This window comes from Pipistrellus hanaki (genome assembly GCF_964339955.1).
Source record: "Pipistrellus hanaki genome assembly, chromosome: 12".
NCBI classification, from domain to species: domain Eukaryota; kingdom Metazoa; phylum Chordata; class Mammalia; order Chiroptera; family Vespertilionidae; genus Pipistrellus; species Pipistrellus hanaki.
Genome location: NC_140514.1, coordinates 59,587,101 through 59,601,546, shown reverse-complemented (window position 1 = coordinate 59,601,546; position 14,446 = coordinate 59,587,101). Strand labels below are relative to the sequence as shown.

The 14,446-nt window shown below is 56.3% G+C and overlaps 1 protein-coding gene across 1 annotated transcript in view; it reads right to left on the bottom strand.

Annotated features, from left to right (window-relative positions):
* The window catches only part of SLC9A2 (solute carrier family 9 member A2), a 133,263-nt gene that overhangs the window by 79,698 nt on the left and 39,119 nt on the right, over window positions 1–14,446 (bottom strand). Inside the window, exons 2-3 of the mRNA XM_084900498.1 lie at window positions 7,266–7,729; window positions 596–846 (exon numbers count right to left, since the gene is read on the bottom strand). Coding sequence (XP_084756624.1) covers window positions 596–846; window positions 7,266–7,729 — 715 coding nt within the window. The remainder of the gene's footprint in view (window positions 1–595; window positions 847–7,265; window positions 7,730–14,446) is intronic.

Below are 14,446 nucleotides of genomic sequence, written 5' to 3'. Positions count from 1 at the left end.
CATATCCCCAGTAGGGGGTGTGCAAGAGGCAGCTGATCAATGACTCTCTCTCATTGATGTTTCTAACTCTCTATCTCTCTCCCTTCCTCTCTGTACAAAATCAATAAAATATATATATAAAAAATTAAAATATAAACCAAAAGTACATGCGTATGTGCTTGCCCATCGCCTGCTGCTGGGAGCGACATTCAGCGGTTCACTAAGATAACACCTCCCACAGAGGAAGGTTTTCTGCTGCTGACATTGCTGCTGGGTTCCCATGAGCAAGCCAGAACCAGCGTGCTGGGCGATGGCACCGGGGCCGTGCACAGCCACGTGGACGCCACAGAATGGGCACCAAACTCGGAAACTAGAGGCCCCGGCAGCCAGCCCAGCAGCTGATCGCCACGTCTCACAGAGACCCGACAGGCTGTTAAGCAGCTTCCCGTTCCAGCGCCAGGTGCTGCAGTAGGAAGCTGGCCGCTGTGCATTCTCATTTCTTTGAAACAGAAAGTAAAAAAACCCCATTTTTAATTGTTCTTAGAAGAATATAATTTGGACATGTTTAGCTTGGAATACATGAGTCTGAGCTTTTAACGAGGGACCAGATACTTACGCCATGATGCCTGAGAGGTGGAACATCTCGGCGGTGATGTAGGACAGATAGCTGTACAGGAAGACAAAGAGCGGCTCGATCACCCGTATGTTATGTGTGAACCGAGTGGTGAACGCCGCTATAAACCCCAGGAGCACGCCGATCAGCATGCCGCCGATGCCCACGACGAAGAAGTTGGCAATGCCGGCAAACACGTCCACGGTCTCAATGGTCTTCATCTGGCAGAAGGACTTGAACAGGTTGTACAGGACCTGTGGGGAGGGAGCACCTGTCAGCTCTTCCAGCCGCCCCCCATCACACCCCCATCACCACCCTGTCACCCCCCCCGTTACCCCCCCTCACCCCCCCACCACACAGGCCTGCCTCTTGGAGGACGTGCCTCCTGGCACCCAGGAGGTGACTGGCAGTTCCTGCGCATTTGCTTATTAAATCACGTTCAGTAGCTTTAAACTAAAGGCTTTGTTAATAGCATGTTGGCAGGAAAACGTTTTCTAAAAGTAAGTGAGAAGAGAATTCAAAATTATTGCACACCTGACTCCACAAACGTCAAAGCTTAGACACCACATGGAGCTTCTTGAAAGCCTGGTTGCCATCTGGCACACCTGCCTGTCCTCCTGAGGCTGAGAGTGTGGTGTGAACTGTCACCCCCTAGCCCGGTAGGGGTAAGGCCCTGGTCGGGGTGAGGCCCTGGTTGGGGTGAGGCCCTGGTCGGGGTAAGGCCCTGGTCGGGGTAAGGCCCTGGTCGGGGTAAGGCCCTGGTCGGGGTAAGGCCCTGGTCGGGGTAAGGCCCTGGTCAGGGTAAGGCCCTGGAAGGACCCGTCCTCTTGTGCTGGTGCCCTACCTGAGGGCACCCTCCGCCCAGCCTAGCACCACCCCCCACAACACAGACGCATGCTCGGTGCAGTGTGAGACCCAAAGGAGTCTTCTCATGAGGCAGCAGCCTGTGTTGTGGGAGTGTGTGTGCACATGTGAGTGTATGAGTATGCATGTGTGTGTATATGTGTGAGTGTGCGTGTGTGCACGTGTGAGTATGAGTGTGTATGCCTGGGTGTATATGTGTCAGTGTGCATGTGTGACAGCACGACTGTGTATACGTGGGCGCATATGTGTGACTGTGCATGTGTGCATATGTGACAGTATGACTATATGCATGGGTGCATATGTGTGAGTGTGAGTGTATGTGTGTGCATGTGTGAACGTATGAGTGTGTATGCGTGGGTACATATGTGTGAGTGTGCGCTACAACTTCACACATATTTTGTGCCTCTAAGCCTTAGAGTCTAAGGTGACAAGAGTACACTGTTGCTTGGTTTCTAAAAACTCTACAGTCTTTATGTAGTGCTAGTTTAATATTCTTCAAAACTGCCAGGCACTTCCTGTTCGCTGGCTCCATCCTTCAAACACATGGCCAGGGGCCCCTGAGCCGCTGAAGCCAGAAGGAGCGGCTGACCTCCTTCCCTCCAGAACCGGCAAGGAAAACGCAAGGGAAGCAGGTGCCCTGCCCCTCTGACCGGACGGAAGGCAGCGTCTCCGGAAAAGCGGCTGGCAGGGCGTTGGGCACAGCCTGTTAGAGCAGAGGCCATGCCAGCTCTCACTCGGGGTGTGAGGAACTCACAATCCACCCACAACCACACCCCTGCAGCGGCCACCCCACAGCCCAGGGCGCGGGCCTCGGGCACGTCTTCCGAGGTCCCCTCGGGGTGGACCGTGTGTGTCCCCGGGAGAAGCCCTCCGGCCTCTCCCCCACCGAGGCCCTCAGAGCCACACGAGGCGGGTGTGCTGGGATGCTTTCCCCTCTCCTCCGGCCCTAACCCCAGGCGGGTGCCGGGAGCGGGTTCTTCTGCAGGCCGCCCCGCACACAGGGAAATGCTCGCGGCCTTGGGACAGCTGGCTCCTCCCTCAGCGAGCAGGGCTCCTCCCCGGATGTGGGTGTAACACTCAGGAGCACGGGCAGAGCGGGCCTGGAAGCGCCTGGAACAAGACGGAATGGCCCCGGATGACGCGGGCATCCCGCGGTGTCTCACTGGCCATCACTGGCCAAGCAGAACGCCCCGGTGGCAGCTGCTCCCATCACACCCCAGGCCTCTCACCGCGCGTTTCGCAGCAGCAACAAGCCTCCTGCTTCCTGAGCGGCTCAGAGAGGTGCTATTTATACCTTTCCCCGCGGCCAAGGCCAAGGTGACGGTCACTCGCTGCCCGAGGAGACAGACGGCCGCCCGCCTCCACTGCACCAGCAGCCACAGCTCGCCTCACGCCGATGCCCTCCACACCCCGAGACTCACTCATCCGTCCTTCACTCTCAGGGCCGCCGGCGTGGGGGGCTCCTACGCCTGGCGCTCTTCTCTCTTAAGTCGCCTCCGCCCGGGAGGGGTGTCATCGCCGCTGCACAGAGCTCCCCCCTCGCTCACTGTGTAACCCTCACATGACAGCACCTTTCCTGTTGCTTTTAAGAGGGGGTGGGGTGGGGTGGGGAGAAACACCCGGGGCAGGGAGCCACCTGCAACCAGGTACGTGTTCTTGATGGGAGCTGACCCTGCGACTCTTCAAGGCATGGTCTGGCTCTCTGACCACTGAGCCACACTGGCCAAGGTTGCACACACCCTGCTTATCCATCTCGGGTTTCCCTCCTGTGTGTTTTTGAAACGAAGAGTGAGAAACGCAGCTGCTAAATCTAGGAAAAGTGCACCTGCCTGACCGGGCCCCTCTGGAGCTGCTCTTCCCCTGGGCGGCCTGGCCCCCCACTGCCCACCACCCCTCTGCCTCCTGCAGTGATGACCCCAGCACCCAGGGTCTGCGGGGGCCGCGGGTGCTGTGGGTGCTGCCTCTGAGGTGCTCAGCTCTCCAACAGAACTCCCGCCCCCGCGCAGAGCCCTCAGCCCTTCTCCCCTCTTCTGCCCCCGCCCGCCAGGAGAGGCCCAGCACCCCTTCCTCAGGAGCAGCCAGCACACTGCCATGCTGTCCTGGAGCGCTTTTCCTGCCAGCTCCCTCCCCGGGCTGCCCGCGCCACGTCCTGCCTCTCATGTTCCCGGCTGTGTCCAGCGCCGGCTGGGCACCGGCTCTCACTCCGCCCCCACAGCTGCCCGGGCAGTGCTGCAGGGAACATCTTAGGTAGCAGCGTTACCTTGACAACCAGAAAGCTTTCCACAACCTCCCACCTGCTTTACACTGAACTTGATACCTACCGATCAGAACAAGATAAAATTCTTCCAGTTACAGCTGACCACAACCCTGGACTTCATTCCAGTGGAATCCCGTAACCGCACCGCAGGGAAGCAAGTGCTTCCGGAGTCGGTTCTGTCTGTGAGCGTGTGCCCTCTGCCCGCGGGCGCGGCGTCAGTGCAGAGGTGACCTCCAGGCCAGGGTATTTTAAGCCTGACATGCCAGGTTCGTAACGGGCTAATTTGACAGCTGCGTGCTTCCCTGTCTTTCTCTCACAGTTATGTTCCTAAAACACTCACATTACTCACATCACAGGTTATCTATTTCCACTGCAGATTTAAAATGTTCAATAATGCAGGGGAACCATGAAGTGAAGATGCAAACGACTCAGAGTCCTCTTTCAGACACATCTGTCCCAGAAAACAGCTTCCAGGCCGCCTTTTCTGATGTGAAGCACAAAGAGGAATCATTTTTGGGTGAGGAATTGTAAGTCTATTCTGCTATTTGCAAAAGCAAAGGGAGGTGTCAGGCGGTCACCACCCCCCTCCCGCTTCCATGATGTCACCCACTGCCCCACACAGCGGCCGCAGCCCGCCAGCCTCCCGCCAGCTCTCCCACCAGGCTGGTGTGGCAGTGGCAGAACAAGGTTAAGTCTCCTTGGGAAATGTGTTAGAACGTTAGGTTGCATTGACATGGTCGAGAAATGATGTTGGAAATTACATGTATTAAGCTAGGCCATTGGATTACGAACTACTGTGGAAATAGCAAGACTTCTGAAATAACCAGGAGCCTAAGCAATCTTTGGTGAGGCTAATAAAAGAAATTTTAAACGTTTTTCTAAAATATTAATTATATGGGAAAGCACTAAAACTCTATCAAAAAGCTCACCTTTATTTTTTTTGACTGGCATTTCTCCGGATAATTCCAACCTACTATCCAATCCACTGCACCCCAGACCAGGGGCGGGACATGGGATATTTGTAACATCACTCACAGGCCGCACCAAACTATCAGCTTAGAAATGAGCCGCTCTGCCTGTCAAACATTAATTAACTCTCCCCTAATGCCTTGGCAGGGCCAGGCCAAACGATGCTGCAGGCCTTACTCGCAGGCCGGCTGTCCCCACCCTGCCCTGGGCAATAGCACACAGCTGGACTGCAGCCATATGTTAGCGTTCTTCTTTGCTTGGAGACATCTCTGGGTAGGTTTTCTAACCTTCAGCTCTGCCAGCTCACATCTAACTCACCATGACCTGGGGACCTACCATCTCACTCACTCTCTGGACTGCATTTTTAACATTAATTCTCCTGTTAGCCTCCACTCTTCTAGTTGCAACTCAGAACGACTTATCCTTTCCCCTGCATGCGGCATGGTCCATATATTTTTAAAAATTATCTCCAATGTGAGGGAGAACTTTTTATTTAATTCTTATTTATTTATTTATTTTAAAAAATTGATTTAGAAAGAAGAAGAGAGAGGGAGAGAGATAGGAACATCCATGTAACAGTGAAACATTGATTGGCTGACTTCTGCATATCCCCACCAGGGTGAGCCTGAAGCCCAGGCATGCGCCCTGACCGCGAATCAACCAGCAACCTTTGGTGGACAGGACGATGCCCAACCCACTGAGCCACAGCGGCGACGGCCTGGCCCTATTTTATATCTCTGTCTATTCCATGAGGCTCTTGCACTAGATGACTGAGTCCAAAACCCTCCCAGAAAACGTGTCCACCTTTATACTGTGAAGGCACCTGAGTAAGAGACAGAATCACAATTCTTAAGAGTGTTTTCTAACTCACTCCGCTGTCCGGCGGCTCAGTGAAATCTGTTCTTCAGCGACAGGCAGGCCCCACATGGGCAGGCTTCCAGCCCCGGGCACATGACCCACCGAGGAAGGCCTTCGTGTGAAGCCGTGAGGGTCAGCCTGACTTAGGGCCTTGGCCTTGGGGCTGCTCAGCCCCGCCCTGGCCCTGCTCCTGTGTGGTCGGGGCAGCTCGCCCGCTGGAGGGCACTGCGGCGCTCTGCCCCGAGAGGGAGCCCGGGCCTGCCTCTGGAGGGCGGCCTTTGCACCCTGAGCCCTGCTTCCTGAGGAACCCGAGGAGGACCAGGGAGCACCTGAGTGGGGGTCTGAGAGCGCGGCCGAGGCTCACGCTGCTGGCCCGGCCCGGGGTGCCACCTGCCCAGGAAGGAAGCGGAGAGTGGGGTGCGTCTCTGTGCGGGAACCCACACCCAACTGTCATTCTCCCGTAGCCGGACAGGAGGCGCTGACCAAAGGCCGGCGCTCAGAGGTGAGGAGAGTGACAGCCTCACTGTGATGCGCTTCCAAACGCCCACGGGGCGCTGGGCTGCCTGCGGGAGCGGCACGGTAACGGAGGAGGGCCGTGCGATAGAGGGCACGTGGCCGTCTAAAACTTCCGGCAGCTTTTCTAAGTTTCCTTACCAAACTTATTTTCCAAAAAACAATACCCATGGAGCTAATGGCCGTCCTTCAGGATGACATTGTGTCCGGGTCAGGCTCTGCGTGCAGGTGGCAGAGGGTGAGGCTGGGAGTGATTCAGTGGTAGCATTTTAATCAGGAACCAATGGGGGATTATATAAGTTACTTAAGCTCCTTAAATACTCGTTACTTAATACGCTTTATCTCAACTTTATTATTTACAAAATGGGGAGAACACCATTCCACAGGCTGTCTAAGCCTTAGCCCAGGTGGGCACGCTCAGGCCATGGCGCCCGTGCCTCGCCATCCCCCCACCCCCCTCCCCCCTCCTCCCACCCCCCCTTCCCCCATCCCCCCTCTCCCCACCCCTCCCCCCATCCTGCCTCCCACTCATCCCCCCATGCCCCCATCCCCCCACCCCCCTCCCCCCATGCCCCCACCCCCCTTCTCCCCATCCCCCCATGCCCCCACTCCCCCTTCCCCCCATCCCCCCTCACTCCCATCCCCCCTCCCCCTCATTCCCCCATGCCCCCATCCCCCCTTCCCCCCTCCCCCCATGCCCCTCCCCCCTCCCCCCATGCCCCTACCCTCCTCCCCCTCCTCCCCCCATGCCCCCACCCCCCCATCCCCCTATACCCCATCTCCCCATCCCCGCCACCAGCCAGAGCCCTTTAAAGCTCTGGAACTCAGCACCCCCTGACTCAGCGGGGGGGTGGTGGTACCTGCTGCTGACACAGGACCCTAGCTGTCTCTGCCTCTATGTGCCAGTTAATAAGAATTAAAAATAATTTGCATTTTCTGAATAAGTACCAGAACAATGCTGGCTGAGTGTGAAGCAGAAGTGAACTGTGTGCTGAGCTTTGCCTACGTGAGACTAGAGGACCTGGGGGGAGGGGGGGAGGGCACTCCATGGGCACTGGCTGCCCCTGGCCCAGACCCCCATGCGGCTGCCCTGGTGACCACGCTGGCATGCCTAGGGCACAGGCGGACAGGAGCTCAGCTGGAAAGAATCCTCAGGGAGAATCTCAGGACGGGAGGCCGGGCAGCATGGGTGCCATGCAGCGCGGGACTCACCACTGTCACCGCGTCGTTCAGCAGGGACTCCCCAAAGACCAGGATGTAGAGCTGCTCGTTGACATGGATGTTCTCGAAGACAGCGAGCACGGCCACGGGGTCCACGGCGGAGATCAGGCTGCCGAAGAGCAGGTTCTGCAGCAAAGTGATGTCGCTCAGGCCGAAGGCTTCGATCTGGCAGATGCCGAACAAGGACACGCCGATGCCGATGGAGTTCCAGAGCGTGCCCACCACGGCGTACCAGAAGATGGTGCCGATGTTCTCAAAGAATGGGCGGGTGGGCATGAAGTAGCCCGCGTCCAGCACGATGGGGGGCAGGAGGTACAGGAAGAAGACGTCCGTCTTCATGGCGGGGGGCGACTTCTCGTCCACGCCGAAGATGATGCCCCCGAGCAGGAGGCCCACCATGATGAGCAGGCAGCTCTCGGGCACGATGGTGGGCAGCTTGTGGTAGAGGTGGAAGCCTGTCCCAAAGCAAACGAAAGAGCACGGTTCAAGCAGGAGCAGCGGGAGACAGCCGCCCCCGACAGAACCGATGGGCCTACTGCCCTGTCCCAGGCCGGCCCTGCGTTCGGCTCGGGGCTAGAGCGTGCACAGGAGGCAACCAATCCATGTGTCTCTCTCACATCAGTGCTTCTCCCCCTTCCCCTCCTCTTCCCCCTCCCCCTCTCCCTCCCCTCTCCCTCCCCCTCCCCCTCCCCTTTCCCTCCTCTTCCTCTCTTCCTCCCCCTCCTTCCTCTCCCTCTTCCTCCCCCTCCTCCCTCTCCCCCTCCCCCTCTCCCTCCCCCTTCCCCTCCCTCTCCCCCTCCCCCTCCCCCCTCCCGCCCTCTCTAAGAATCCCTGGGAAAGTGTCCTCAGGTGAGGATTAACAACAACAATCACCCAGGCAGGTACAACTGGCTTAGACTGGCTTTCTAGGTTCTGATGTAAAAGCCTGATGATCTCCTTAAAGCTATTTTCCGGTACAACTTTAAATTTGAATTAGAGGCAGGTCGCCACAGGCACACAACCCTCAGTACCATTCGTCTAAGTTCTGATTGTTTTCTCAAATCAGACGATGCAATTTCGCATCTGGGGCAACATCCTGATTCCGTGCTGATGCAACCTCGTTTATGTTTAGGTGGAATGGAGTCCGAGAGGCCCATGCGTGGAGGCCGCACGCCGGCTTCCGGACGCCCTGTCACTCTGCAGGGAGAAGAGGGGCAGGACCCCCCCACCCCCCGCCCCCGTGCTCAGCTCCAGGCTCCGTCACCCAGATGGGGACTATGTTTCCCTTTTCTGGTGGCGGCTCCTTCAGAGACAACCCCGTCAGCCATTGCAGGAGGTGGGCAGCTGCTGTGGGAGGGATGTGACTTGGCATGGTCTCTGGTTTCAGAGCGGGTGTGTGAGACTTGCTCTACCACGGAGCAGCTGTGGCCCTGAGCAGAGAGGAGGGCTGGGGAGCACCGGAGTCGGTGCCTGGTGGGAGGGTGCTGACCTCCAGGAGAGGGACCAGGCGTCAGGGAGTGACATGTGGGAAAGACACTGTCTGCTAAGCAGGGGCCACCGTGGGGCTGTGATGCGGGGGCGCAGGAGGGGCGAGGGGTCAGGCTGCACAGGCACGCGGGCCCAGGGAGTGACTGCGCGGGAGGGTCCCTGAGGGCCCGTGAGGACCTCCTGTCTGCAGGCAGCGGCGTCCTGAGGCTGTCCACGTGGTAGAGCCAGCGCAGCACGTGGGAATGACCTCAGTGATCAGAAGATAACATGGAATAACAGAGTGAGTTCTTGAACACGTACAGCCACAGAGTTTTAGTAAGTAAACTCTTGGAAGCCATAAGCGGTACTCTAAGAGCATGCAATAGTTTGTGAACCAGGAAAATCACCATAATTTGAAGAGATGCAAATAACTAATCTCTAAATAATTAAGTTAACATTTATTTGGTATTCAAACCATCCCTCCAGTTTGGATGATTTTGTTATTCACATTACAGCAGACTGGTAAATGCTGGGGAACATACACATTCACCTGGTTCCGTAGGGCTTCCCCCATGACCTCTGGCCTGTTGACCTCTCTTAAGGGAAGCTGCAGGAGTCCCGACGCCGCAGCCCTGACCCTGTCCTCGGCGGGCTGGCCCTGCAGCAGCCCTCCCTGTGCAGTGGGACATGCTCCTGGCCTCCCAGGGTCATGGGCATTCAGCTCCTTTCTGAGACGCAGACCTGAAGGCTGCACCTACTGCTGGGGCCTTGCCAGCTGCCCAGATGACGGCTGTGATCCAGCTCCTCCAGGCTCTGCTTGTGGCTGTGGGAAGTTACCATCAGACTGAGGCCAGTTTGCTCATCTGTGACCTGGGGACCCATGCACCCACCACAGAAAGAGCCGTGAGGACACTGAGCCGGGAGCTGCAGTGGCACAGACGCCCCCAGTGCTGGCTCTCCCTCCTGTGCATGCAAGAGCAAGAGGATACAGCGCCAAAGAAACACAGACCCAGGAGCAGGGCTCTGCAAGCAACCTGGGAGGGGGAGCCTGTTCTCGCAGGTCCTCCTTCCCCTCTTCCTCTCTTTTGCTTTCCCTGCACGCAGCCCAGGACCCCGTGCTCCCGTGCGGGGTGCTGTCTATCCCTGTGCTGGAAGGAGGTCCTGGTTCCAGGACGGAGGTGGGAACCCAGCAGAGGGAAGGAAGGAGCAGAGACTGCACAGGCCAGCACAGGCCAACACCTGCCACGCTCAGGTGCATCACTGATCCTGGCCAGGATCCAGCGGCAGGCTCACCAGAAGGGGCGGGGCCAGCTGGGGGAGGACGGGGCCAGCCACCGGGAGGGCGGGCCAGCAGCCTAAACACAGGTGGAGACCCAGGGCCAGGAGGAAGGGCTGGAGGAGGCCGGAGGGGTGAGGAGCAGAGCGGGTAACAGCAAGGAGCAGGAAGAAACGTTAACTCAAGAAACCAGGGTTGTGTTTTCAAAGTGCTGCTCTGTCTTGTAGGAAGGCTTAGCCCGTCCGCGTTGGTAGAGGACCGCGCTTGAACTTGGGCAGCAGCTTGAACCTGTCGCTGCCCACTGGCGAGGAGGGCGAGGGGAGGCTCCCGGAGCAGCATGGCTGTGGGCAGCGGGCAGACGCTGCGCTTTCCCACACGCTCTGCGGCACTGAGGCGTTGTGCGTGGGTGTCCACACTCGTAGGAAGGACAAGCATCACACTTGTCGGCGAGATGATTACTCAGAAAGCCAGAAAGCTCTTACACTTAACCATTCACAGAACAAACCACCAGCGTTTCCAACGGGCGTACGCTCTGGCCGTCCTTCCCCTGGCATTTCCGGGAAGGCTGTGTGGAACACACAGAAGGAGAGCACAGAACTGCTTTCCCATCACATCCCAGCGAATACTTCCGGAAATGTGTCCGTTATGGGGGAACCGACTAAAGTGTGTTCCTGAACCGCTGACTGGGAGCCTGCAGGCCCTCTGTGCTCAGTGGGCCCCCCTTTCCTCTGCAGGCACTGGAAGTCCCCCCCGCTTTCCTCTGCAGGCGCCGGAAGTCCCCCCACCTTTCCTCTGCAGGCGCCGGAAGTCCCCCCACCTTTCCTCTGCAGGCGCCGGAAGTCCCCCCCTTTCCTCCGCAGGCGCAGAAAGTCCCCCCCTTTCCTCCGCAGGCACCGGAAGTCCCCCCATTTCCTCTGCAGGCACCGGAAGTCCCCCCCTTTCCTCTGCAGGCACCGGAAGTCTCCACTTTCCTCCGCAGGCACTGGAAGTCCCCCTCACAATTCCTCTGCAGGCGCAGGAAGTCCCCCCCTTTCCTCTGCAGGCACCAGAAGTCCCCCCCTTTCCTCTGCAGGCCCCGGAAGTCCCCCCCTTTCCTCTGCAGGCGCCGGAAGTCCCCCCCTTTCCTTTGCAGGCACCGGAAGTCCCCTCCTTTCCTCTGCAGGCGCCGGAAGTTCCCCCCTTTCCTTTGCAGGCACCGGAAGTCCTCCCCTTTCCTCTGCAGGCACAGGAAGTCCCCCCCTTTCCTCTGTAGGCACCGGAAGTCCCCCACCTTTCCTCTGCAGGAGCCTGAAGTCCACCTGCCATGCAGCTCTGCTGCTGAGAGGCAGAGGCAGCGCAGAGCTGGAGCCTGGCTGTGCATCAGCGCAACGCTATTTGTGGACTTGGAACTAGAATGCAGTTTGTGGACTTGGTCACAACACATCGTTATAGAACTTGTTTAGCCACTTAAAAATACTTTAAAAGCCATGCTCCCTGCCAGGCCGTCAGGACCAGGCTGGGCCGTGTTTGCCCTCGGCTGGGCTCACCAACCCTGGCCCAATTTGTTCCTCGTACTGCCTGCTTACAGTGTTCACAGCATCAGGCTGCCCTGCACTGACCACTGGCACTGAAGTCTGTGAGAACGGCTGTTTCAACACGGATTTTATTTTCATTGCAATAGAAATTCACTTATGGGAAGGGACCGTGATTAGAGGTCTCCTGTACAAAATGCACAATTAAATATTCCTTTCTTGGAGTGAATTTATTTTAATTTCTCTCTGATATATTTTTGAAATTAAATGAGCTTAAAAAATAAGGAACTATGTTTAAAGACAATGCAATTAATTCTTATTTTCTTATCCTGTATAATAAAGAGGTAATATGCATATTGACCCTCACACCCTCACAAGATGGCTGCCTACAACCAGGGAGCTTAGTGAGGGACAAGCAAATAACTAAAGAGCAGGCTGCATGAGGCAACCATGCTGGTGGTGGTGGTGGGGAAGTTGGGGGTGACCAGGCCAGCAGGTGGGGGGGGGGAGGCACAGTTTGGGGTGACCTGGCCAGTAGGTGTGGCAGTTAGGGGTGACCAGGCTGGTAAGGGGGACAGTTGGGGGCAATTAGGCTGGCACACAGAGGCAGTGGGGGCAATCAGACCTGAGTGGGCAGTTATGGGCCATCAGGCAGGCAAACAGATGAGCGATTAGGAGCCAGTTGTCCAGTATTGTGAGTTGGACATCTCCCAAGGGGTCCCGGATTGGAAAGGGTGCAGGCTGGGCTGAGGGGACTCCCCCGCCCTGTGCACAAATTTTTAAAATAATCTCTTTGTCAAGTTCTGGGAAGAAAGCAAAGCAAGAAACACTGGAAGCTTCTAGATAGCACAACCCACAAAAGAGCAACAGTGTAAAAATCTGAATCAGACATTTACATCACCAAAAGCCATACAAAGTCTCAGACTCTTCCCAGCAGTGAGGGAGGGGGCACTGTGGAGTGAGCTGGACAGGCCTCAGGAAGGATCACCCGAGCTGAGGCAGACACACCGTCTTAAGGATGCTGCGTCTGTTCAGGGACCCAGCACATGGCCTTGCTAAGGGCTGCACACTCGCCACGCCTGTGACCAGTAGGAGCCATGCAGTACCAGCTCTGCAGAGCGCACTTCCGGGGCTGCTCACTCACAAAGCACCTTGGGAAACTGGAGTACACCAAGGAATATTTGGCCGGGGAAGTACATCAAACTTGTTCTTAAGCAATCCTATCTAATAAAAGAGTAATATGCAAATTAACCATTATTCCACAACAAAAATGACGGCCCCTGTAGCCACAAGATGGCAGTACCCAGTCCCCTCAGCCCCGCTGCTGGAGTGTCCAGACCTGTCTACTGGAGCAGTGAGGCTGGACCCGCCCCCTCCACAGGTGCTGCAGCATCTGGGCCTGTCAGCCCCGTGGGCATTCTCAGGGAGCAAGTGGCGAGGCTGGATCTGTCCCCAGGCCCTGTAGACAGAGCCAGGACAGCAGGGCTTGGGGGCTTCATTTGCAGGGTGATGACAGGGAAGTTCCCAGACATGGCAGACAGAGCTCAGACAGCAGGGCTTGGGGGCTTCCTTAGCACGGTGGCGGCGGGAACACCCCCAGGCCCTGCAGACAGAGCCCGGACAACAGGGCATGGGGGCTTCCTTAGTGTGTCAGTGTCGGCGAAGCCTGGCAGACAGAGCACACTGCAGGGCATTGGGGCTTCCTTCACATGGTGCATGGTGAGGCAGGCAGAGAGCAGAGGGCAGGGCACCGGGGCTTCATCTCCATGGCCGCAGCAAAACCCCCAGACCCTGCAGAGAGCAGAGAACCACAGGAGTGGGCCTTAGCCATCAGTAAGACATCCCCTGAGAGATCCTGGATTGTAGAGGGTGCAGGTTGGGCTAGGGACTACCATGCACAAATTTCATGCACCAAGCCTCTAGTAAAAGAAATAAAGCAGGTTCATTCAGCCTAATATGCTAATTTCATGTATCTCAGCTCACATAACAAAATGTAATTTTTTATTTATTCCTTTTTATTTAATTTATTGGAGTGACACTGGCTAACAAAATTCTATGGGTTTTAGGTGCACAATTGTAAACACATCAGAAACCAGGAGAATTTTGGAGGACCAGAAGGATGTGAGGAGGACGGGTGTGGAGGACCAGAAAGATGTGTGGAGGACGGGCCTGGAGGACCAGAAGGATGTGTGGAGGACCAGAAGGATGTTGGAGGATGGGCCTGGAGGACCAGAAGGATGTGTGGAGGACGGGCCTGGAGGACCAGAAGGATGTGTGGAGTGCATTCTGCTAAGTGAAATAAAACACTGTACCACGTGATCTCCCCCTCTCTCCCCCCCAGTCAAGTCTCTGTCCAACCTCATTTATCCCCATGCCCTCCTCCACACCCCGTTCACTCCCAGTCATCACCACCCTGTTTGTTGTCTTTTCTATTTTTTCTTCTTTGCTCAACTCCTCCACCCCTCCCTACCTCTGAAGCTGCCAGCCTGCTCTCTATGACTCTGTCTCTGTATTGCCTGTTCATTTTGTTCATTAGAATCCACAGGAGTGAAATCATATGGTACTTGACTTTCTCTGATTATCTTCTTTCACTTAGCATAATGCACTCTAGGTCCATCCATGCCATTCCAAAGGGTAAAATTTCCTTCATTTTATAGCTGAGTAGTATTTCACTGTGCATAAATTCCCATAAGTGAAATTTCTGGGTCATAAAGCAGTTCCATTTTTAATTTTGAGGTAACTCTATACTGCTTTCCACAGTGGCTGCACCATCTGCATTCCCACCAACAGTGCATGAGTGTTCCCTTTTCTCCACATCCTCACCAGCACTTGTTGTTTGCTGATTTATTGATGATAGCCATTCTGATAGGTTTGAGGTGATATCTCATTGTGGTTTTAATTTGCATCTCTGATGATTAGTGATGTAGGGCATTATTTCA